The sequence below is a fragment of the Mus caroli genome, unplaced genomic scaffold (assembly GCF_978045245.1).
Source record: "Mus caroli unplaced genomic scaffold, Mus_caroli_1 scaffold_13, whole genome shotgun sequence".
NCBI lineage: Eukaryota > Metazoa > Chordata > Mammalia > Rodentia > Muridae > Mus > Mus caroli.
Window position 1 is genome coordinate 79,794,734 of NW_028227268.1, and position 19,765 is coordinate 79,814,498.

Here is a 19,765-nt window from a genome sequence, read left to right on the forward strand (position 1 = left end):
CACCGCACTCTGGCATGGAGGCTTCTTTAGCCCTGCATTCTGAAAACACCTGACCAGGGTAGACTCACCTCAGTGCTATTCATTCCTGCCACCAGGCATGCAGTGAAACCCTGCTCTTCATCACCAACTGAGCAGTGGGCCAACAAATAATAAAATAATAAAATAATAAAAAGCCTGGGTCCTTGATGAACAGCACTTACATTCTGAGGAGGCTCAGGATTACCCCATAGTAACGTCACACTCCCTCTGCATACTGGTAAATTAATACTCTTTTTTTTTTTTCTTTTTTCTTGAGAAAGTTTCACCCTTAGCCCAGACTAGCTTTGAACTCAATGCAATCCTCCTGCCTCAGCCAGCAGAATGCTGGAGTTACAGGCAGAAGCTAAAGCAGCTTTCTAATCGGAAGGAACATGACTATGAGGTTCTGTGTGAACTTCCACCCTCACGAGTCTCAATTCTCTTCTTAACTGCCCTATTCATCTGGCTCCAGTCAGTTCCTAAAGTGCACCCAGCTCTTCCCTGGGTAGAGAGGGCATTTGTACCGGCGGCCTGGTCATTTTGCTGGAAGAACATTCTTTTCAGGTTCTCCTGTTGCCCTGTGTCCTGCTTCAGAGCCCAGCTCCTCCGTGTACTCATGGGCTCTGATTTACAATTCTTTGACCTACGGATAACTTTGGAAGGTATAAATATAACACACGTTCAGCAGGAACTGCCTGGAATTTTGATCTTTCCCCTCACTGTCCCTGTGTAGGACATTGGCTTTTGTAACAGTGACAGTAGGCAACCTGTCAGGGTGAACAACTGCTCTTCCGTGTGCCATGTGGCTGGGCCCCAATGCTCACTTTTGAATGTATCTTTAACTGAGCAATATTTTAAAACTTATTGTGTTTTAAATGCAATCCCAACGGAAGCAGAGGAGTAGCTGTCCTGGCTTGAAGGAATCTCAGAGAGCTGTGAGAGATGGGGGTGGGGTATGGGGATGGGAGCAGGGGTCGGAAGAGTGGTAGCTGTCCCCCCACCCCCATCTATGTAGTGGTACAGGGTACACATGTAAGTCAAAATCCGTGTTTTTCACGTAGAATGTATGTCTGTACGCAAGTAGACTTAAGAGATCAACTCTATATTAAATAAACATGTCAGCTATGTCCCTATGGTCATTTATATAATTTGTTCTTTATTTGTGAATTGTATTTCCCGGAGGATAGGCACTCTGTCTTCCCACTGGTGTATGTACCTCATGGAGTATAGCCCAGTGCTGGTTACTCAACAGATACTAAGACCATTTGATGAGTGGACAGAGAAATAGACGAATCAATAGCTTGGATTTAATGATTTTTTTTTTTTTAAGCAGCAATAGAGGAGGCCTGCCTGGGAATAAAAGCTCCCAAGATTGTCAGTCCACAGCCCCAGTCGAGGGATCTTCCTCCAGGCACCCATGCAGAATCTTAGTCCCTACCTCAAGGCTCAACCCCGGCTTGTCTATACCTCGTTGGGGTCTCCTTGGTCAGCGTAGATGAGGAAGCCGGTGAACAGACTGTCGGTCCAGTAAGGGTCGTAGAAGAGTCCATTCTGCTCTGAGTAGAAGATCTGCAGCCAGACTTCATCACCCTCCTTGAGAGCTAGGATGGTGGAGCCCGACGCCACGTCGTGGTTGCCCGTGTTGGCATCAAAAGTCCGAATGCGGTACTGACCGTTGTGCACCAGGCCGATGGCCAGGTGTTTGTTGGCCAGCGTAATGTCATAGGTAAAGTAATAGATCCCTGGCACACTGCAGACGAACTTGCCACTGGACGCGTTGTAGTGGCCACCCTCGTTCATCAGAATCTTGTCAAACTTGATAGGCAGTCGCTCGCGTGGGTAGCTCTTGGTTACCGCCACGGAAAAGGCCGACTTGGCTCGGCTGCTGCCGCAGCTGCAGGGGCCTGGGAGGCCAGGCTCCCCTTTTTTGCCCTTAGGTCCCTTCTTGCCCGGTGTGCCATGTTTCCCGGGGGTACCACTGACCCCCTTGGGTCCTCGAGGGCCAGCTCTGCCAATGGCCCCAGCTTTGCCCTTTGGTCCTTGTTTTCCACGGTTGCCTGTCCTGCCAGGTGGACCTGGAACACAGAATAGTTGATTTAATCAGGGACATGTAAGAACCCAGAAGAGCCCTTGGGTGGAGAGAGGAGAAGGCTGTGGAGCACGTGGAAGGTGCTGGTAACACAGCCCCAGGCACTTCTTCTCTTGGTCTTTTCTGGAAAACCAGGGTTTTGATGTGTTTAGTAGCACTGGGAATCAGAGCAGAGGGACAATTCACTGGGCTGGGGATGCAGCTCGGTTGGTAGAGTGCTTGCTTAGTATGTGTGAACTCCTGGGTCCAATCCCCATCACAGTATAAAACTGGACATGGTGACAAACTGCAGCAATCCTAATGCAGTCCTAGTACTCTCTCTCTCTCTCTCTCTGTGTGTGTGTGTGCGCGCGTGTGTGTGTGTTTGGGGGCAGGGGTGTAGGGATCAGGAGTCCAAGATCATCTTGGCTTCATAGTGAGTTTGAGGCCAGCCTGGACTATGTGAGACTCTGTCTCAAGGAAAACAAAAGGAAGGAGGTAGATTCCCATGCTTCATGAAGACAGCTGTGATGCCCACTGAGGGGAAACAGCAGCAGGTGCCAGAAACTTCCAGGTGTCAAGGAAACACCAATGCTATTGATTCCTGTGTTCTTCGGTGCACAGGACAGTGCTGGGCACACACCGTCTCAATGTTAAACATCGGTTGGCAGATCCTGCAGACCATCCCTAAATGTTTGCTCAGGAACCACTTTGTGGTTTTTAATACTGAGTTTTCATAAAATACACAGTTTCCTACGAACAGCATCTTTGTGCCAATGATTGTATTGGAAACATTTATACTTATGATCCTTTAACAACAACAGTCTCATGTAGCCCTAGGGCTGGTGTGAACACGCTGCAAAGCCAAGGCTGGCTATAGCCTGCTGACCCCTTCCTTACCCCCGAATGCTGGGATCCTGGTGTAAACCACACACATGGGAGGGGGCTTGTGCTCTATCGTAACATAGCCATGCCTGGTCTGAATGGCAGGGTTGCATGCAAAGTCGTGCCAATTGCCCATCGAAGGCCTTGCTTCTGAGAGATGCTGGTACTCATGAACATCTGAGATTGGCAGACACAGGGCAACGATGTGGAGGATGGGGAGACATTGTAGGAATTTTATGCCTTGACAAGGCACTTTGTTTCTTTTAAGTATGTAGTATGTTGGCATTTCACTATGTGATGGTTAATCTTGGTTGTCAATTTGATTGGATAGGAATCAGCCAGGAGACGCGCCTCTGGGCAGGCCTGTGAGGGAAGGATTAACTGAATGAGGAAGAAGGTGTCCTAGAATGGACAGCACCTTCTGGCAGTGTCCCAGATACAAAGAGATCTATCTTTGGGAAAGACTGCTGCCACGGCCGCCATCAGATTGGGATTGCTGAGGTGACCCGCCTCGTGGACTGAGCAGCCGCTGAGTTCTCCGCCTTCCCACCATGCAGATGGTCATTTTGGACTATCTGACCCATCCTCTGTTTGCAACTGTTGCAGTCAACAAAGCTGGAAGAAGTTCGAGTTCCAAAGAGCGCTTTGATAATCAGACATAGCGATGCAGAACTTGAAGTTTGTCCTGCTGGTTTTCAGTCTCGCTTGGGCCCAGCGTTTCCTCACTAAGCCCCCTATCCTCCCTTTTGGAATGGTCATGTATATTCCGTGTGCCTTGCATATTGGAAGTCTGTGGGCTGCTTTTTTAAATTTTGATTTTACGGGGGTTACAAGGTTACAAGAGATGGCCTTGAGTCTCACAAGAGACTTTGGACTTTTAAACAGTTTTAAGACTGATAGACGATGGGGACTGTTGAAGTTGGACTGAATGCATTTTGTGTTAGGATACAGCTCCAAACCTGTGGGGGCCACAGAGTGGAATGTGGTGGTTTGAATGAGAATGGCCCCCATAGACTAAGGGGTTAGGAGGCGAGTCACTAGGGATGGGCTTTGAGGTTTCGAACGCTCACTCCCAGTCTCTCTCTCTCTCTCTCTCTCTCTCTCTCTCTCTCTCTCTCTCTCTCATAATGGACTAAGACTCTAAAACTGCCAGCAAGCCCCCACTTCAATGCTTTATTTTATTTTGTCTTTTGTTTTTGTTTTGTTTTTTGAGACAAGGTTTCTCTGTGTAGCCCTGGCTGTCCTGGAACTCACTCTGTAGACCAGACTGGCCTCGAACTCAGAAATCCGCCTGCCTCTGCTTAAAGGCGTGCGCCACCACTGCCCAGCCCAATGCTTTCTTTTTTAAGAGTTGCCTTGGTGTCTTAGTTAGGTTTCTATTGCTAGGACAACACCATAAGAAAAGTAATTTGGGGAGAAAGGATTTCGGTGCAATACTGTTAGGAAAGGGTAGGAACTTCTACCTCCTACTGGGTGGTCTGCCTCCTTCTGTGTTACCACCTGAAAGGCTTCAGGAGAAACACTGACTCCTGGAAATCTTTCTAGAGATGGGTTTACAGTTTGTTGGTTGGGGGTGTGGCTAGACCTCATCCTGCTCCTGTTGCTAGGTGACCTGGAGTTGATTGGGTTACACACACCACACTGCTCCATTTCTACCTCTGCACACCGCCTTCTTTAGTTGTCACTTGACCTCTGGCAGGAGAGATAACTCAAAGAATCCCAGACCTGTTCCCCTCTTGTTCCTGATCAAGGAAAGCTGTTGACCCAGAGACCACCATCTCCCACGGGATCCACAGGTAAATAAATCCCCAGGAAGGCCCTGCTTGGCCAGAACATGCCACGGGGTCAAAGAATGTGGGATAGTGATATCTAGTGCCTACCACCCCGCAGGACCTCCTCGGGTTCAAGCATTTCCAATGCTGTCAGAGGTCTTCCCCTAGGAAGAGGTACATTTGGAGGAGTTGGCTTTGTGCGGTAGGAAAGACCATGGGTTTGGAGTCAGTCTAAGTTCAGTAAATCTAAGTTCAGTTAGGGTGAGTGTAGTGGCTATTCCTGGTTGTCAACTTGACTATATTTGGAATGAACTACAATCCAGAATTGGAAGGCTCACCAATGATCCTTATCTGAAGGCTGGGAGATAGAAGTTTCTGATCTGAATCTTGGTATGAAGATCTTGAGGCATAGTGATTCCAGAAGATTAAGACAGGGAGATCTCGGGATCCATCCCATAATTAGCCTCCAAACGATGACACCATTGCATACACTAGCAAGCGTTTGCTGAAAGGATCCTGATATAGCTGTCTCTTGTGAGACTAAGCCAGGGCAAACACATAAGTGGATGCTCACAGACAGCTATTGGATGGATCACAGGGCCCCCAATGGAGGAGCTAGAGAAAGTATCCAAGGAGCTAAAGAGATCTGCAACCCTGTAGGTGCAACAACATTATGAACTAACCAGTACCCCGGAGCTCTTGACTCTAGCTGCATATGTATCAAAAGATGGCCTAGTAGACCATCACTGGAAAGAGAGGCCCATTGGACACGCAAACTTTATATGCCCTAGTACAGGGGAACGCCAGGGCCAAAAAGTGGGAATGGGTGGGTAGGGGAGTGGGTGGGGGGTATGGGGAACTTTTGGGATAGCATTGGAAATGTAATTGAGGAAAATACATAATAAAAAAATATTAAAAAAAAAGATAGGGAGATCTCTGAGTTCAAGGTCATCTGGGATGAAAGGTGTGGTGGCACGCAACTTTAATCTGGGCTACACCTTCTACTGGAGACAATATAAGGACATTGGTCGCTCTCGCTCCTTCGCCCGCTTGCCGTGTGGGACTGAGTAACTGCTAGATCCTTGGACTTCCATTCACAGCTGCGACTGAACCATTGTGGGGAATTGGACTGCAGGCAGTATGTCATCAATAAATTCCTTTACTATAGAGAGACCATCCATAAGTCCTGTGACTCTAGAGGACCCTGACTAACACAGTGAGTAACATTGTAACCCTGACTTCAGGACCTTGGATGAGGAATTCTGATACACTATTGGTATCGCTGCTGCATATATGAGTTGCTGTGGTTAGGGGAGGTTAAGTCACTTGTTTAAAATTAATATCCCAGGTTGATCTTAGAGTTTACATTCTTGCAGCTATGACAAGCTTCTCTTAACCTTGCCACCTGGACTCCTACTCTTCTCATTTGAAACTTGGAATAATAAGGGCATTTTTTTTCCCCAAGATGGTATTGATAATTTGATGAACGACTTACTCTACATGCCTTGTCAGGGTTTAAATGCTATGTAAGTAAAAGATACCATGAGACTGAAAGGGTGGGATGTGTGCTTGACCTGCCCAAGGTTCCGGGTTCAATCCCGAGCAGTACCAACAGAAAACTGCTATAATTTCCCTACGTTTCAGATGTACATTTGAAGATGTTGATATCATACAGAGCAGGGGTGAAAGGGAAGGTCTAAGTGGAAGGAACCGAAAGACAGTATCTAGTCTGTTCCATGTCTACCTGATCCCTATGTAGATCAGGTAGACTCTGTGTGGGTCTCCGTGGGGCTGTCAAATACAATGACTAAGTGTTTCCACCACCCACTCAAAAACATCCAGGGCTGGCCCAGGATACAACCTTGGCAAATGATGGTCCCACATCTCACTGAAAAAAGGTTAAAAAACATGGGTATGGGTGAAGCTGTAAGGGTGGAGACCTGAACGCATTGATGGCTCTTTCAGAATATCCAGCTTTTAGGGGGATGAAACCAACACACAAGGAGAGGCAGAGCCTCAGCAAAAAGAATTATACCCCAGGGCCAAGCCATTTCTGAATCTCAGCTCTTTTTCTTCACAGTTTCATGAGTCAAGTAATCTCATTTGGGTCTGTTAATTGGGCTGATGTCAACTGCAAACCAAGTGCTTTGAATAACAGCTCACAGGCTAGCATCAACTCACCCTGTAGCGATTTAAAAACTCAGCAGATAGATGGTCTTCATCTGTTCTCTTCCAATTGGTTATTAAAAGGTACTGATGAGTGCTAGCTAGTTTTAGGAGCTCTAAAGCACCTTCCATGACAAATGCTGTTAACCCTGGGTGCGACAAGAGGGCAGGTACAGGTCTCTTACCTTCTTCTCCACTGTCCCCCCGGTCTCCGTCCTGGCCATCTTGGCCGTCTTTCCCAGGAAAACCCATTCTTCCCACCACTCCTGAGGACCCTGGTGCTCCTGGAGGGCCAGGTGGGCCTTGGGGACCAGGCAGGCTGCAAACTAGTTGAGGACCCCCCTTCTGGAAGTCCCTGCGAGCAAAGGCACCAAGCATTGGGTCAGCAGCACATGGAAGGGCACAGGCCAAGAGTACCCAGGAAATCATGGTTGTCACCTGTGGATGACATAAGAGCAGGTGAGAGCAGACATGGTGCTGACACACTACTGACTAAGGCATCAAGAGGGGAGGGGGAGGGCAGGGAGGAGGAGGAAGAGGGAGAGGAGGAGGGGGAAGGAGGAGGGGAGGAGGGGGAAGAGGAGGCATGGGCACAATTGCATTTTTGTCTACCTTTCCTCCATCACAGATATCCATCTAGACAAGTGGTTCTCAAGTGGTCACCACAACCTTTGGGAGTCACATGACTCTTTCACAGGGGTCACCTAAGACCATTGAAAAACACGGGCATTTGCATTATGATTCATAATAGTAGCAAAATTACAGTTATGAATTGTACAGTAGCAGTGAAAAGAATTTCACGGTTGAGGGTCACCACAACGTGAGGAATCGTATTAAAGGGTCGCAGCATTAGGAAGGCTGAGAACTGCTGATGTAGACAGTGAGTGCCCTTGCGTCTTAAGGGCATACTTGGATGGGTGAATCCTGTGCTCAGATATACTTTGCAGGGATCCTGAGGCAAGCCATTCACCAGTAGGCTCTCATTCATCCAAGTGGCCGATATGCAGGAGGAATTTGCAACCCCAGCCTCCACAGCACTAGTGCCTGACCTGTGGCTTCAGTGGACTATGCTATTGACAGTGACAAGGGCAGAAACACTTTACAGATTGTGAAGTATAGCTAAGCTGCTTCCTACAGGGACTTGGGGATGCAAGTGTGGGAGATGGGGATTCAGCGACTGAGGGTGGTGATCCCACACGAGGGTGCAGCCACACTGCTAGGTGGCCATGGTCAGAAGTCTCTAAATGCTTCTGGTGCCCAGGCTCACTCTCAGGACACAGGGCTGTCAATCGACGCTCCATCTCACAGTACAATGGCCTTATGGAATAGGCACATGGGGAGAAAAGAGGCTCGGAAAGTCGAGGTGATGGGTGTGGCTAAGTCACATAGCAGGCTGGGGTTTGACCCAAGCCACACAGCTCCAAAGATCGCCTCCTCCTGCTCTGGCCTGGACCATCCTTAAGGTTTGATCATCCATGTGAGGCACAGTGGGAGATCCTCTCCTCCCCACCTTCTCTGTGCAGATACACAAACTAGGGTTTAGAGCAGACGGCAGGCGCTTGCTTAAGGCAAGCAACAGACTATCTTGGGTGCTTGGTTATCCACAGCCTCTCTTCCTAGGAGGAAGCTAGAAGGGTGAGCAAACTTAGCAGCCATAACTTCTTGCTGTATGGATGGCTCTCAGTGGTCATTTGCTTTGTGACCTAAGGCTAGCCCCTTTTCCTCTCCGACTCCTAGTTTTCCTACCCAAACAGCAAAGGGCTGGAAGAGAGCAGTTGTTTTTGTTTTTGTTTTTTAATGAGTCTATATCGATCAGATTGGGAGAGGGCTTGTTAAAATGCAGACGCTTGAGTCCCAAACCCTGAATTTATGCGCGAGTAGCTCAGGGCCGGGCTGGCTAATTTGCATCCATAGGGGCTAGGGCTGATGGTTATCTGAGTCCCAGTTTGACCCACCCAGCTCTGGAGCTGAGCCTTTTCATCTTTAGCCTTTCTTCCCTATATGGATATGAAGAGTGGCTGGCTTCATGGCTCCTACACAGCCTTTGACCACATTATTAGCATCTAGGTAAGGGCTCATGGGTGGTGTGGAGCTGGAGGCAGGATGGGGACACTGCTCAAGCTTTGGAGCTCAGGGTTCCTCCTGAGTCCTTCACAGTCCTTCTCCACTCCTTTTGCTTCCCATCCTGCTGACAATTGCCCAGGCTTTTGAGCTTTCTTTGGCTGTTCCCCAGGGGACAAGCTGGCCCCTCCTCACTGAGTTTCTCAGGCTAGATTTGAGCTCCAGCCACTGACTGGTGGGTTTACAGAGGAACAAAGGGAAGCAAACATAGGTGACTGTCTTAGTCAGGGTTTCTATTCTTGCACAAACATCAGGACCAAGAAGCAAGTTGGGGAGGAAAGGGTTTATTTGGCTTACACTTCCATACTGCTGTTCATCACCAAGGAAGTCGGGACTGGAACTCAAACAGGTCAGAAAGCAGGAGCTGATGCAGAGGCCATGGAGGGATGTTCCTTACTGGCTTGCTTCCCCTGGCTTGCTCAGCCTGCTCTCTTATAGAACAAGACTACCAGCCCAGAGATGGCACCACCCACAAGGGGCCTTTCCCCCTTGATCACTAATTGAGAAAATGCCTTACAGTTGTATCTCATGGAGGCATTTCCTCAACTGATAACTCCAGCTGTGTCAAGTTGACACAAAACTAGCCAGTACAGTGACCATACTTTGTATTCCTTGTGTCAGGCTTTCTCAGCATAATGTATGTTAATATTGCATCAGTGGTGGATGCTCCTGGAAAACTGGCCCAGGCACCCCTCAGGCCCTTGCACCCTTTCCTCTTTCTGCCCAATGAGATGAGAGTTGTGGGAAATGGGTTGGTGCAATTTTTTTTTCCTGAGTTGGGGATTGAATCCTGGGTCTCATGCATGCTAAACAAGTGCTTTGCCATTGAACAACATTCCCTAGTCCAGTTAGGAGCTAAAGCACACCTGGGGGTCTTAAGAATGAAAGTTAATTTTCCAAGCAGTTTAGAAATGATCTGGAAGTTTGTGACCTATAAACATTCCATATTAGCAAGAGAGGAAGGAAGGGAGGGATGGAAGGAGGGAGGAAGGAGAGAGGTGGGGTGACTTTTACACGTAGATGTGAACCCAGAGAACAGCTAAAGTCACAGCAGGAAGACAGCTAATCTATCACAGAGTTCATGTCTATTCTACAAAGTACAGCCACAAGGCCCCTCTGAGGGAGAACACTTGCTCTCTCCAGCCTTGTCTTCTCTGGACAGAGAGGGGTCAGTGGCTCTCAGCAACAGCTGGCTGGAGCAGGCCCAAGAGCCTAAGGGGTGGGCTGCTCTGAGACACACAGAGAGATGTTTTAGTTTTATTTTTTCTCTGAAGCTGGAGCCTGAAGGTTCTTGCAGCCCCAGAGACATTCCTGCAGCTGGAGCCAGGAATAGCTTTGGAAAGAAAAGCAGGGGGACTCAATTTGCCTCCAGAGCTAAAGGCAGAGAAAAGTCTTCTTGCTTCCCAGGCACCTCCAAGAAAAACAAGACTCCAAATAGCTCTGCTCCCCCTTGAATACCATGCTCACACCACCACGCACATGATGGCCCTGGAGAGAAGACTGGGCAAGGGGTAGGAGCAAGACCCCAGCCCGTCTAGATGGGGTAACTCTCTCACTGGCTTTTACATAAAGGTATAGCCAACTTGGGGAGGGTGTCAATGACAACGGAGGCAGAGACAAAGTGACATTATTAGGCACCCTGATGATCCAGGGTCTGCATGGAACTCTTCACCTGCGTTGTGTTATTGGAAGGCTACAGTAAACCAACGAAGGCAAAAGGAAGTGTTAAAGAAACTGAAGCTCTAAGAGGTGTAGTGATTTATCCACTGTCACAGCATCAGAGAGCAGGGTTCACCCACGGCCAGCCATACCTTGAGACCACGCTTACCCCACATTACCTATTTCTCTTCTGTGCCTTCCTCCCACATACCCAGAGAGGCAATTTGCTCATATCAGTAGCATGAGTAATATTTGAACTTGGCATTGGCTGCCCCTGATATACAAACGCTTTCCAGGCCGTCAGCATTGGTTAGATGCTTTCCTTCCAAACATCCCAGATTATAGACAAAACCTTGAAGTACAGGCCAAAGCTGCACATAACATTCTTTGAGATGTATTTTATTTTACAGTTTTATACACATGCGCCCCATATGACTTTGAAAATGTCAAGGTGATATTACTTTGGTAATCAGATACTTGAAAAAAAATCTCTTGTCCTCTGGGGTGTGGAGGTGCACATCTGTAATCACACGACTCAGGTGGACACAGAAGAATCAGGAGTTCAAAGCCATCCTCAGCTATATAGCAAGTTCAAGGTCAGCCTTGACTACAAGGGACCCAGTCTCAAAAACATACAATAAAGGAGGCTTGGGGGGGGGAGGTGGCTCAGTAGTTAAGAGCACTGGCTGCTCTTCTAGAGGATCTGGAATCAATTTCCAGAACCCACATGATAGCTCATAACTGTCTGTAGCTCCAGTTCCCGTGGGTCTGACACCCTCACACAGATATACCATGCAGGCAGAACAGCAATGCACATAAAATAAAATCACACACACACACACACAGACAGACAGACAGACAGAGAGAGAGAGAGAGAGAGAGAGAGAGAGAGAGAGAGAGAGAGAACAAAACAATAAAATGTTTCCTGCTTTAATAGACACAAGTCTCCAGGGCTCTGGCCCACCACAGACCCCTCTGGAGCGTTCATGATGTGGAACTCAGCAAGGATCCAAGCCAAGACTGGGTTCAGGTTTGCAAAGCCTAGCCCTATCCATGATTCATTCCTCACTTGCACTTTCAACAGCCTCCCTTCCTGTGCTTGCTGCAGACTCCCAACCTCTCCCACACGCCCCAGCCAGAGTTTAAGTCCATCCGCCAGCCACCTCATTCTTCAAGCTGGTCCAGTAGCTTCTGGCTGCAGGACATAAACACGGGATCTCCTAACAGGGCCCACATGGCCCTAAATGACCTGGCCTCAGCCTCACCCCAGCCTCTGCTCCTCTCTTCCTTTGCTTGTTGGAGAGCTACAGGGCCTCCATCATGCTGTGCCTCCAGGCTTAGCTCTCAACCTTCTTCCAAGCATTCCCCTCTTTCGGGCAGTTCCCCTTCCCCGGCTCATGCAACCACTTTTGTTTGTTTACTGTATCATCTCTCTCATGTCTAAGTCCCGTGAGCACACGACCTCAGCTGGCCACCTGTTTACAAACTTTCAAGCAGATATTTAAGAACTGGCTGCTTTGGGACTGGAGAGATGGCTCAGTGGTTGACAGTACCTTCTGCTCTTTCAAAGGACCTGGATCCAAGTCCCAGCATCTATATACGGCAGCTTACAACCATCTGTAACTGCAGGGTGTCTGACATCGTCATCTGGTATCAGAGGGTACCCATGAGTGCACGCACATGCACACGTGCACACACACACACACACACACACACACACACACAAGCAAATCTTAAAATAAAAGAAATAGCTGCTTTATAATTGCTTGAGACTCAGAACGTCTGTAGGGAAGAAAAAAGGGGGTCTAAACACTATAGGTCATAGAAACCCCTAATTCGAGAAACGTTTCTTTCTTCTGTCAGTTTTTCTTCAATGGCATAGACAGAGCAAATGCAGTTCCTTTGGATTGCTCAGTCTGCCCTTCTGTCCCTGTCTCTGGGGCTGTGCTTGCAGAATGCCACACATACAGCAAATGCCCCACACAGAGAGGTTTAATCGGTCAAATAAAAAGTTAACCATGACCTGCCCCCCCCCCCTTACCTTTTTAAAAATTGTCATCTAAGTTGTTCTTTCTGGGTATGGGTTGGGAAGAAAGGCTTCATCAAGTCTTCTTGCTAAAAGGAAGAAAAAAAAAAGATAGTTAAATCCCAGAAATGGAATCATGAGGTGTTAAACTTGGATGCATTCTGAAGTCTGGTTTTAATCTCTGCAGCCCCAGGCTTCCAGCCTTGCAGGAAAGTAGCTGCTGATTCGTGGATGCACATGCTCCAGGAAAGCTCTGGGACACCGTGGCTCCAGCTTGGAGGTCGCTGTAGGGGAAGAGCCTTCTCCCTCCGCCTTCACAGGACATAGCCTCCCACTCATTTTTGAGGGCTTTCTGTCAAAACTATGACATGAGAAGTGGCAGAGGTGGGGACCCTGGCCTTTTTTCTATTTCTCTGGAAAGTGTTCTGCAAGGACAAAGGGCAGGGATGCTGTCAGAACCTTGAGTGAAGCTGTGAGGTCCAGGTGCTAACCAATCTCCCCTTGAAGATCTAAACATCCCAAATCAACAGTTGTCATCCTCAGTGGTTAAAAGCCCTGGGAAAACCCGGACACAACACTTGTTTGCTTAACTATTTCATGGACACAATGCTATTTTTAACCCACATTGTCTGGGACAAGAATGAGCTTATGCCCCCCAAACACCTAGGCCAGAGGATGACACACTAAATACTGAAGTTGGCTACCTGCTCCCAAATTGTAATCTGCTCCCCAGAAGCCCTCTCAGCTTGTCTCCTCCTCCTTGAAGCCTCAGCTCTCCCTCTCAGCTGGCCTCCTCTTCCTTGAAGCCTCAGCTCTGGTCTCCTCTCCTTGGGGAACACTGCCCACAGTCTAAAAGTATCTGACTCATAATGATCTTGGGCTACCCTGTTCTGCCTTCCAACATGTTTGACCCAATTGTGGCGAGGTTTGATTCACCTCTGTCTCTTCCTGCTGGGAGATCTCGGGAGGTAGGGCCCTTGCCTGTCCCTCTCTGTAACCCTGGAGCTTAGCACCGCTGCACATATAGTACGTGTTCAGCACAACTTAAGTGACCTTGATTGCAATGGTCACTCCTGATCCATGAAGTACCAACAAGATGTCGATGATGGACAAAGTCACACATGGCTACTGAGAATGTAGAGAGCCGAATGCTAAAGAAGCAGTTCAGTTGAGCCTTCCAAGTCTCCACCTCAACCAGGAGACCCTGGAGTGATGCCTTGCCTGGCCGTATCCTCAGCAGAAGAGGACCTCCAGCTTGGATCCAACTGGGCAATTCTTGATGTGTGTGGACTTAAAGGGGACTTAAAGGGGTTAAAGAGAGCTTGCTTGCAGAGGAACGAAGACTATTGGAAAATCTGCTTTGATGGGAGAATGCTCTAATGGAAAACACCCTGCCTTTACCAATTCCAGGAAGCAAATTAGAAGCAGCCCTCCCCAGTGTCTCTCAGTGCTGAGGTGGCCTGCAGGAGAGGGGCTGGCTGCAGCTCCAAACAGAGCTCTCAGGACATCCATTTTGGGGGATCTCAAGTTTGTTGCCCACTTGGAAACTGCAGGGCCCAGAGGAAAGAGACGGGCGACTAAAAGGTGAATAAAGAGAGTTGAAAGGGACGAGGTCCTCTTTCTTTTTTAAAGTTTTTCTTCCTTTTTCTCCCTTCTCATTTTTGGCTCTCCCTAGAAACAGAGGTCCAAGGATAAATTATGACCTAATGAGCTAGGACCTGGTTGGGCTTGTCTCAGCAGGCACTTCTGAAGCAGAAGTCAGTCTTGGGATTGATATTGAAGGATTCTATCATCTGCTATTTATAGCTCAGGTTCTTCAAAGCCAACAAACATACCATTCAACATGGTGGGCAGTGCAGGTCAGCCCTCTAGTCCAGGCTGCTACGGGTCTTTGAGATTCCACTGAAGAACTGGCTACAGGGGTCAGGGAGGTGGAGTCAGGCTCCTGGTAATCGAAATGGGAGACCATCAAGCTCCTATGAACTTGTGGCTATCATGTCACGTGGAGGACCAAGGAAGACAGTGAAGAAGGATGCAGTGGCTAAGTGGGATGAGAAGAGAAGAGGTGTGAGATTGTTTGTTCTCCTATCTTTGTGTCTCTAGGGGGTCAACCTTGGCATGGCAGACCGGCTGTCATGGTTGGAGAGAATAATTGGGCAGCCCTGTCCAATAGGAAGAGGACACAAGTCATATGTCATTTAAAATTATCTTATGATCACATTAAAAAGTAAGAAGAAGCAGGTGAAATTATTTTCAATGTTATTTAGGTCAAGGTACCATCTCATCCGAACGTTCAGTCTTCAAAATAATGATTAGTGTGACATTTCACCATCTTTAAAAAGTATTTTTAAATGTATTTTTATTTTACACATATGGGCGTTTCACTTGCATGTGTGTCTGCACCACATGTATGTCGGGTGCCCCATGGAAACCAGAAGAGACTGATGGACACACTGGATCTGGAGTAGAGCAATGTGATCTGTTAGGTACGTGCTGGAAGTGAACCTGAGTCCCCTGGAAGAGCGCTCAGCACTCTTAACTGATGAGCCATCTCTCCAGTCCCACATTCTACAATATTTGATTAACACTAACTTTGGAGCCCCACACTTACAACTTAACTTTTAGTATTATTGACTAATGTACATTGATTGATTGATTGTGTTTGTCTCTCTCTCTCTCTCTCTCTCTCTCTGTGTGTGTTTGCACATACCAAAGTATATCACAGAGTACATGTGGAGGTTAGTAGACAACTCGCAAGGGGATGTAACCTCAGATCTACAGGCCTTGGCAGTAAAGCACTTTGCCCACCAAGCCATCTCCCCAGCCTCCAGCTGATGACTCTTGCTGAGATGGAATCCTCTCAGGGACAAAGTTGTTTTCTGTAGCTTTTCAGCCTCTACCCACCAGTTCTTACTCAGTGTAATCTTAAAGAAATATCAGTAGGTTTGATACTTCTTTAGAGTACGGCATGTCTGGGGAGTACCTGAGGATTTTCGTATGCATATGCACCATTGCATGCTGTGCTCATTGCATGCATATGCACCATTCATGCTGTGCCCATTGCATGCATATGCCCATTGTATGCATATGCACCATTGCATGCTGTGCCCATGGAGACCAGAAGAGCCACTGAAATGGTAGCTAAAGAGGGGTGCCATGTGGGTGCTGCCAACCTGAGTTCATTTCCCAGAACCCTCTTGGTAAGCTCTTGAACTTCTGACCTTTCAGCCTGGGTCTCCCAGGTGCAGAGATTACAGTATATGCCACCAGAATTGGCTTTACACTGTACTTTTAATTTCTGGGGTTTTTTTCCCTCTAATTTTAAGGTAATTTTTGTATTCAAAATGTCTAGGGCTGGAAAGATGACCCAGTGAGCGAAGCACTTCCTGTGCAGGTGTGAAGGCCTCAGTTCAAATCCCCAGACCCCACGTAAAGCTGGAAACTGGAGTGTGAGTCTATATGTAATTCCAGGGCTCCTAGGGTAAGGTGGGAACCAGAGACACAGGACTCCTTGGAAAATCACAAGACAGCTAGAAGCAAACATGGGACTGAGCCTCAAATAAGGTGGAAAGCAAGACCCAGCACCTAAAATTGTTCTGTGCTCTGTGCATGCACACTGCAGAATGGCTGTGTTCACACTCAGGCACATGCACAACCAGAGAGAAAGGGAGAGAGAAAGGAAGTATTTAGCTTTTCTGGGAGACCTGGCGTCCTGTGGGCCTTGTATTGCTCTTCACAGTCCAAGCGGCTGATAACGGCTTCCCTATTTTGCAGGAGACAAAACAAAGCCCAGAAAAGTGTAAAATAATTTTCGCATGCCAAGCATATTGGGGAAACTAGGCCTGCCAATGCTAGGCCCAGAGCTCGGGGGTCCTCCATCTTAGCCCCTCTGCTAGCAGGGAGGTCTCTAACAGGTTAGTGATGCTGGCATGACCTGGCATGTGTGCAGAGAAAGAAGCCAGAGGAGAAAAATCCAGGGGAGGATCATTGACTTTAGAAAGGGTTTGGCAGAGAATTGCTTCCAACACTGGACCTAGAATAGAAGAGGATTAACTGAGCAAGTCAGAGTTCCTCTCATGGAAGTCGATGCAGTTTGCAGGGCTCTGATTGGCAGGAAGAAGTTGGAGAAGTACAAGTATCTGTCTGCTACCTCCTAGTGAGCATGGGGGAGCCAGGAGCATCAGTGAGAGATTATGGGAAAGAGTGCATAGTCAGCAGGGCCAGGACGAGACAAGAAAGAATGCAGTTACTTCCTGGGCTGGAGAACAAATACTAGCAAATATAAGGAAGGACCTGAAATTGATCCCCAAAATCTACATTAAAAAAAAGGAAGTCAACCGGTAATACGTGCTTGTAATTTCATCCCTGGAGTAGCCGAGACAGGCAAATCTCAGGGACTCCCTGAAAAACCAGCCTAGCATATTTGGTGAGTTCCACGCCTGTGAGAAAGCCAGACTGGAAATGGGTGGCATTGGACAGCTCCTAAGGAATGACATCTGAGATTGTCCTCTTACCTCTACATCACTCAAGTATATGTGTCCTCCTTAGCACACACACACAAACACATACACACAGAAAACGTACACACAGACACAGATACATACATACATACACACACACAGAGGACACACGCACACAGAAAACACACATGCAGACACACACAGAGAAACATACATACACAGATACATCCATACACAGAGACATATAGACACACAGACACATATGTATCCACACACAGATACATCCACACAGAGAGAAACACATACATACATGTATTTACACAGAAAACACACACGACAGGAAACACATGCAGACACATGCATAAACACACATACACAGAAAACACACACATGCAGACACACAGAGATACATACATATACAGACACAGATATATCCATACACAGAGACATACAGATACACAGACACAGATACATCCACATACAGACACACACGCGCACACACACACACACACACACACACACACACACACATACACACACACAGAAATTTCTTGGGGGATCTTGCTGACTTCTTCATGGAGTCAAGTAGCTTCAAAGATGACTTTGAACTTGTGTAAAGAATTCTGATTCACCCTACTGGAACAAAAGTCATGATCTGGGAAGCTGTCACACGTTCGAGTGTGCTTTGCTAGTTAAATCAGGAAGGGGCAGAGGCGATGTCTGGAGAGAGAGCAAGCAGAGGGGTTGAGTTAGTTGGTGGTGGAGATCGGAGTAATGATTGTAACAACCAGATACCAAATAATCCTGTGTAGATGGGAGAGCCGAAGTAAAACAGTGGGAAGAGAGATTTTTAATAATGCTAAATGCCTTTGTCATTATTAACGCTGCTGGTCTGCTGTGGACAGTTTCTGGCAGATGGTCATTTACCGGAAGGAGCTCTGGAATGTTGCAGACCAGTTTTATGGTCACGGCAGAGGAGCACCACACTGAGATGTACGAAGGCCTTCATGTGTTACAGGAGGAACTGGCTGGGCTGGGACACCACCATCAGCCACTGTGATAGTTTGGCTGAGTGTTGAGGTTCCTGGAGTGGATCCGAGGGCAGTGGTGGTAGAAAATGTGAACTGTATAGAGATATGAATGAGGAAGGGCATTTGGGGTATGGCTCTGCAGGGAGAGAGCTTGGCCAGCATGGACAAAAAAACCTGGGTTTGCTCCCTGGAACTGAATAAATCTGATGTGGTGACACACACGGGGAATCCTACCACACCATTGGCAGTGGCAGGAGGAGCAGGAGTCAAAGGTAGCCCTCAGCTACATAGTGAGCTCAAGGTTGGATGAGCCATAGGAGACCCTGGCTCTGATGAAAATAAAGACAAGGCTTAGAGACAAGTAGTTTGATGAAGGAGGGGGAGAGGAGAGAATTGTGAAGAATTTGATGTAATTTTCTGTCATTTACTGTAGCTTTCTGAGCACAATCTGCACCACCCTTCTCCCCATTTTAATGTATTTAAAGAAAATGTCCAGAGATAAAAGAGATAATGAGCCCTATTGAGGTTAACTCTGTGAACCCAAGCATCCAATTTGGACACAAAGAGTTAAGCACCTTTGCTGCCTGTGCAGCCCAGAGCCTGTCCTTAAAGTGAGTTCCTCCTTTGAAGATAAATAAGTTGTCATGGAAACGAAAGCGCACAAGTTCAGGGCCTGAGGGCGTGGGACCAAATAGGTTCGCAGTAAAGCTCTTTTCTTTCTTAACCTGCGAGCCAGCAGTCAGAACCTGGCACATGGCATGCTCCTTAGAAATGTTTGAATCTGGGCTGTAATGCCCGAGGGAGGCAGAGGTGGAGAGGGGCCCATCCCGACGTCTATCCCGCGAGTTCTCTGCTACCTCATCTCGCGCCTGCAACATCCAAGGTTCCTCCAGGTCCGCCCCACTCTCTGTCCTGAGGGGCACGACACTCACCCTCTGTGCCCCGAGCCACGTCCAGGGCCATCCGACGTCGCTGCTCCGGTGGTGCTCAGTCCTGCTTGCAGCAGCCAGAGATGCCGGCCCCAGGCATAGTTTTCCCATCCCGTCATGGGCGGGAGTGCCTTCCTTCCCGGTCACGTGCGCTGGCTAGCAGCTGGCCTTCTTTTTTTCCTTCGGATTTTAGAAAGACTTCCAGCGATGGGGGCAACTTGGGTGTGTCGGTGAATTTATGTGTGTAGAAGCTGTCAGAGCATTTGAAGGTTTAGTACACGAGTCGTCGGTGTTCGCCAGTGTCTGCAGAGCCATCTGTGTGTACACGTGGGCATTAATCTCTTGGTGGATCCGAGGTTGTCTCAGGAGAGAGCATTTCCTTGTTCACTGAATGTTCGTGCACTGGAGAGTGATTATAAGGAATACATACATGTTTTGGAGTAGGAGTAGTAGGAAGAGGAGGAGGAGGAGGAGGAGGAGGAGTCGTGTGTGTGCGCGCACGTGTGCGTGTAGGTTATTCATCCAAACATACGTCAGACCCCAGTATGCATTTGCAGATTCATGGTGAAGACTGAGCTGAGTGTGTAACTGGGAGTATACTGGGTGTGTCTGATAGTGGTATCTGTGTGA

At 47.9% G+C, this 19,765-nt stretch overlaps 1 protein-coding gene across 2 annotated transcripts; it reads right to left on the reverse strand.

Annotated features, from left to right (window-relative positions):
• Positions 1-1,257: 1,257 nt before the first annotated feature.
• Positions 1,258-19,237, reverse strand: C1qtnf2 (C1q and TNF related 2). 2 transcript variants are annotated; one of them, XM_021178153.3, is made up of 4 exons: positions 19,139-19,237; positions 12,731-12,804; positions 7,095-7,347; positions 1,260-2,093 (listed from the first exon to the last, which is right to left on the reverse strand). In XM_021178153.3, the coding sequence occupies exons 2-4, from the start codon at positions 12,746-12,748 to the stop codon at positions 1,480-1,482; spliced, it is 885 nt and encodes a 294-aa protein (XP_021033812.1). In that variant the 5' UTR covers positions 12,749-12,804; positions 19,139-19,237; the 3' UTR covers positions 1,260-1,479. The 2 variants fall into 2 exon arrangements, with proteins under 2 accessions (XP_029339733.1, XP_021033812.1); XM_029483873.2 differs by lacking the exons at positions 12,731-12,804; positions 19,139-19,237 and adding an exon at positions 7,522-7,609 and having other exon boundaries at positions 1,258-2,093.
• Positions 19,238-19,765: the final 528 nt, after the last annotated feature.

What these genes read in the sequence shown, in the direction of transcription:
- C1qtnf2 (XM_029483873.2), bottom strand. Translation starts at nt 7,545, where the DNA reads ATGGATATCTGTGATGGAGGAAAG. An exon ending in ATATCTGTGATGGAGGAAAG is followed by an intron (nt 7,348 to 7,521) that starts GTAGACAAAAAT and finishes TGTCATCCACAG; the next exon opens with GTGACAACCATGATTTCCTG. An exon ending in GGGGGACAGTGGAGAAGAAG is followed by an intron (nt 2,094 to 7,094) that starts GTAAGAGACCTG and finishes TCTGTGTTCCAG; the next exon opens with GTCCACCTGGCAGGACAGGC.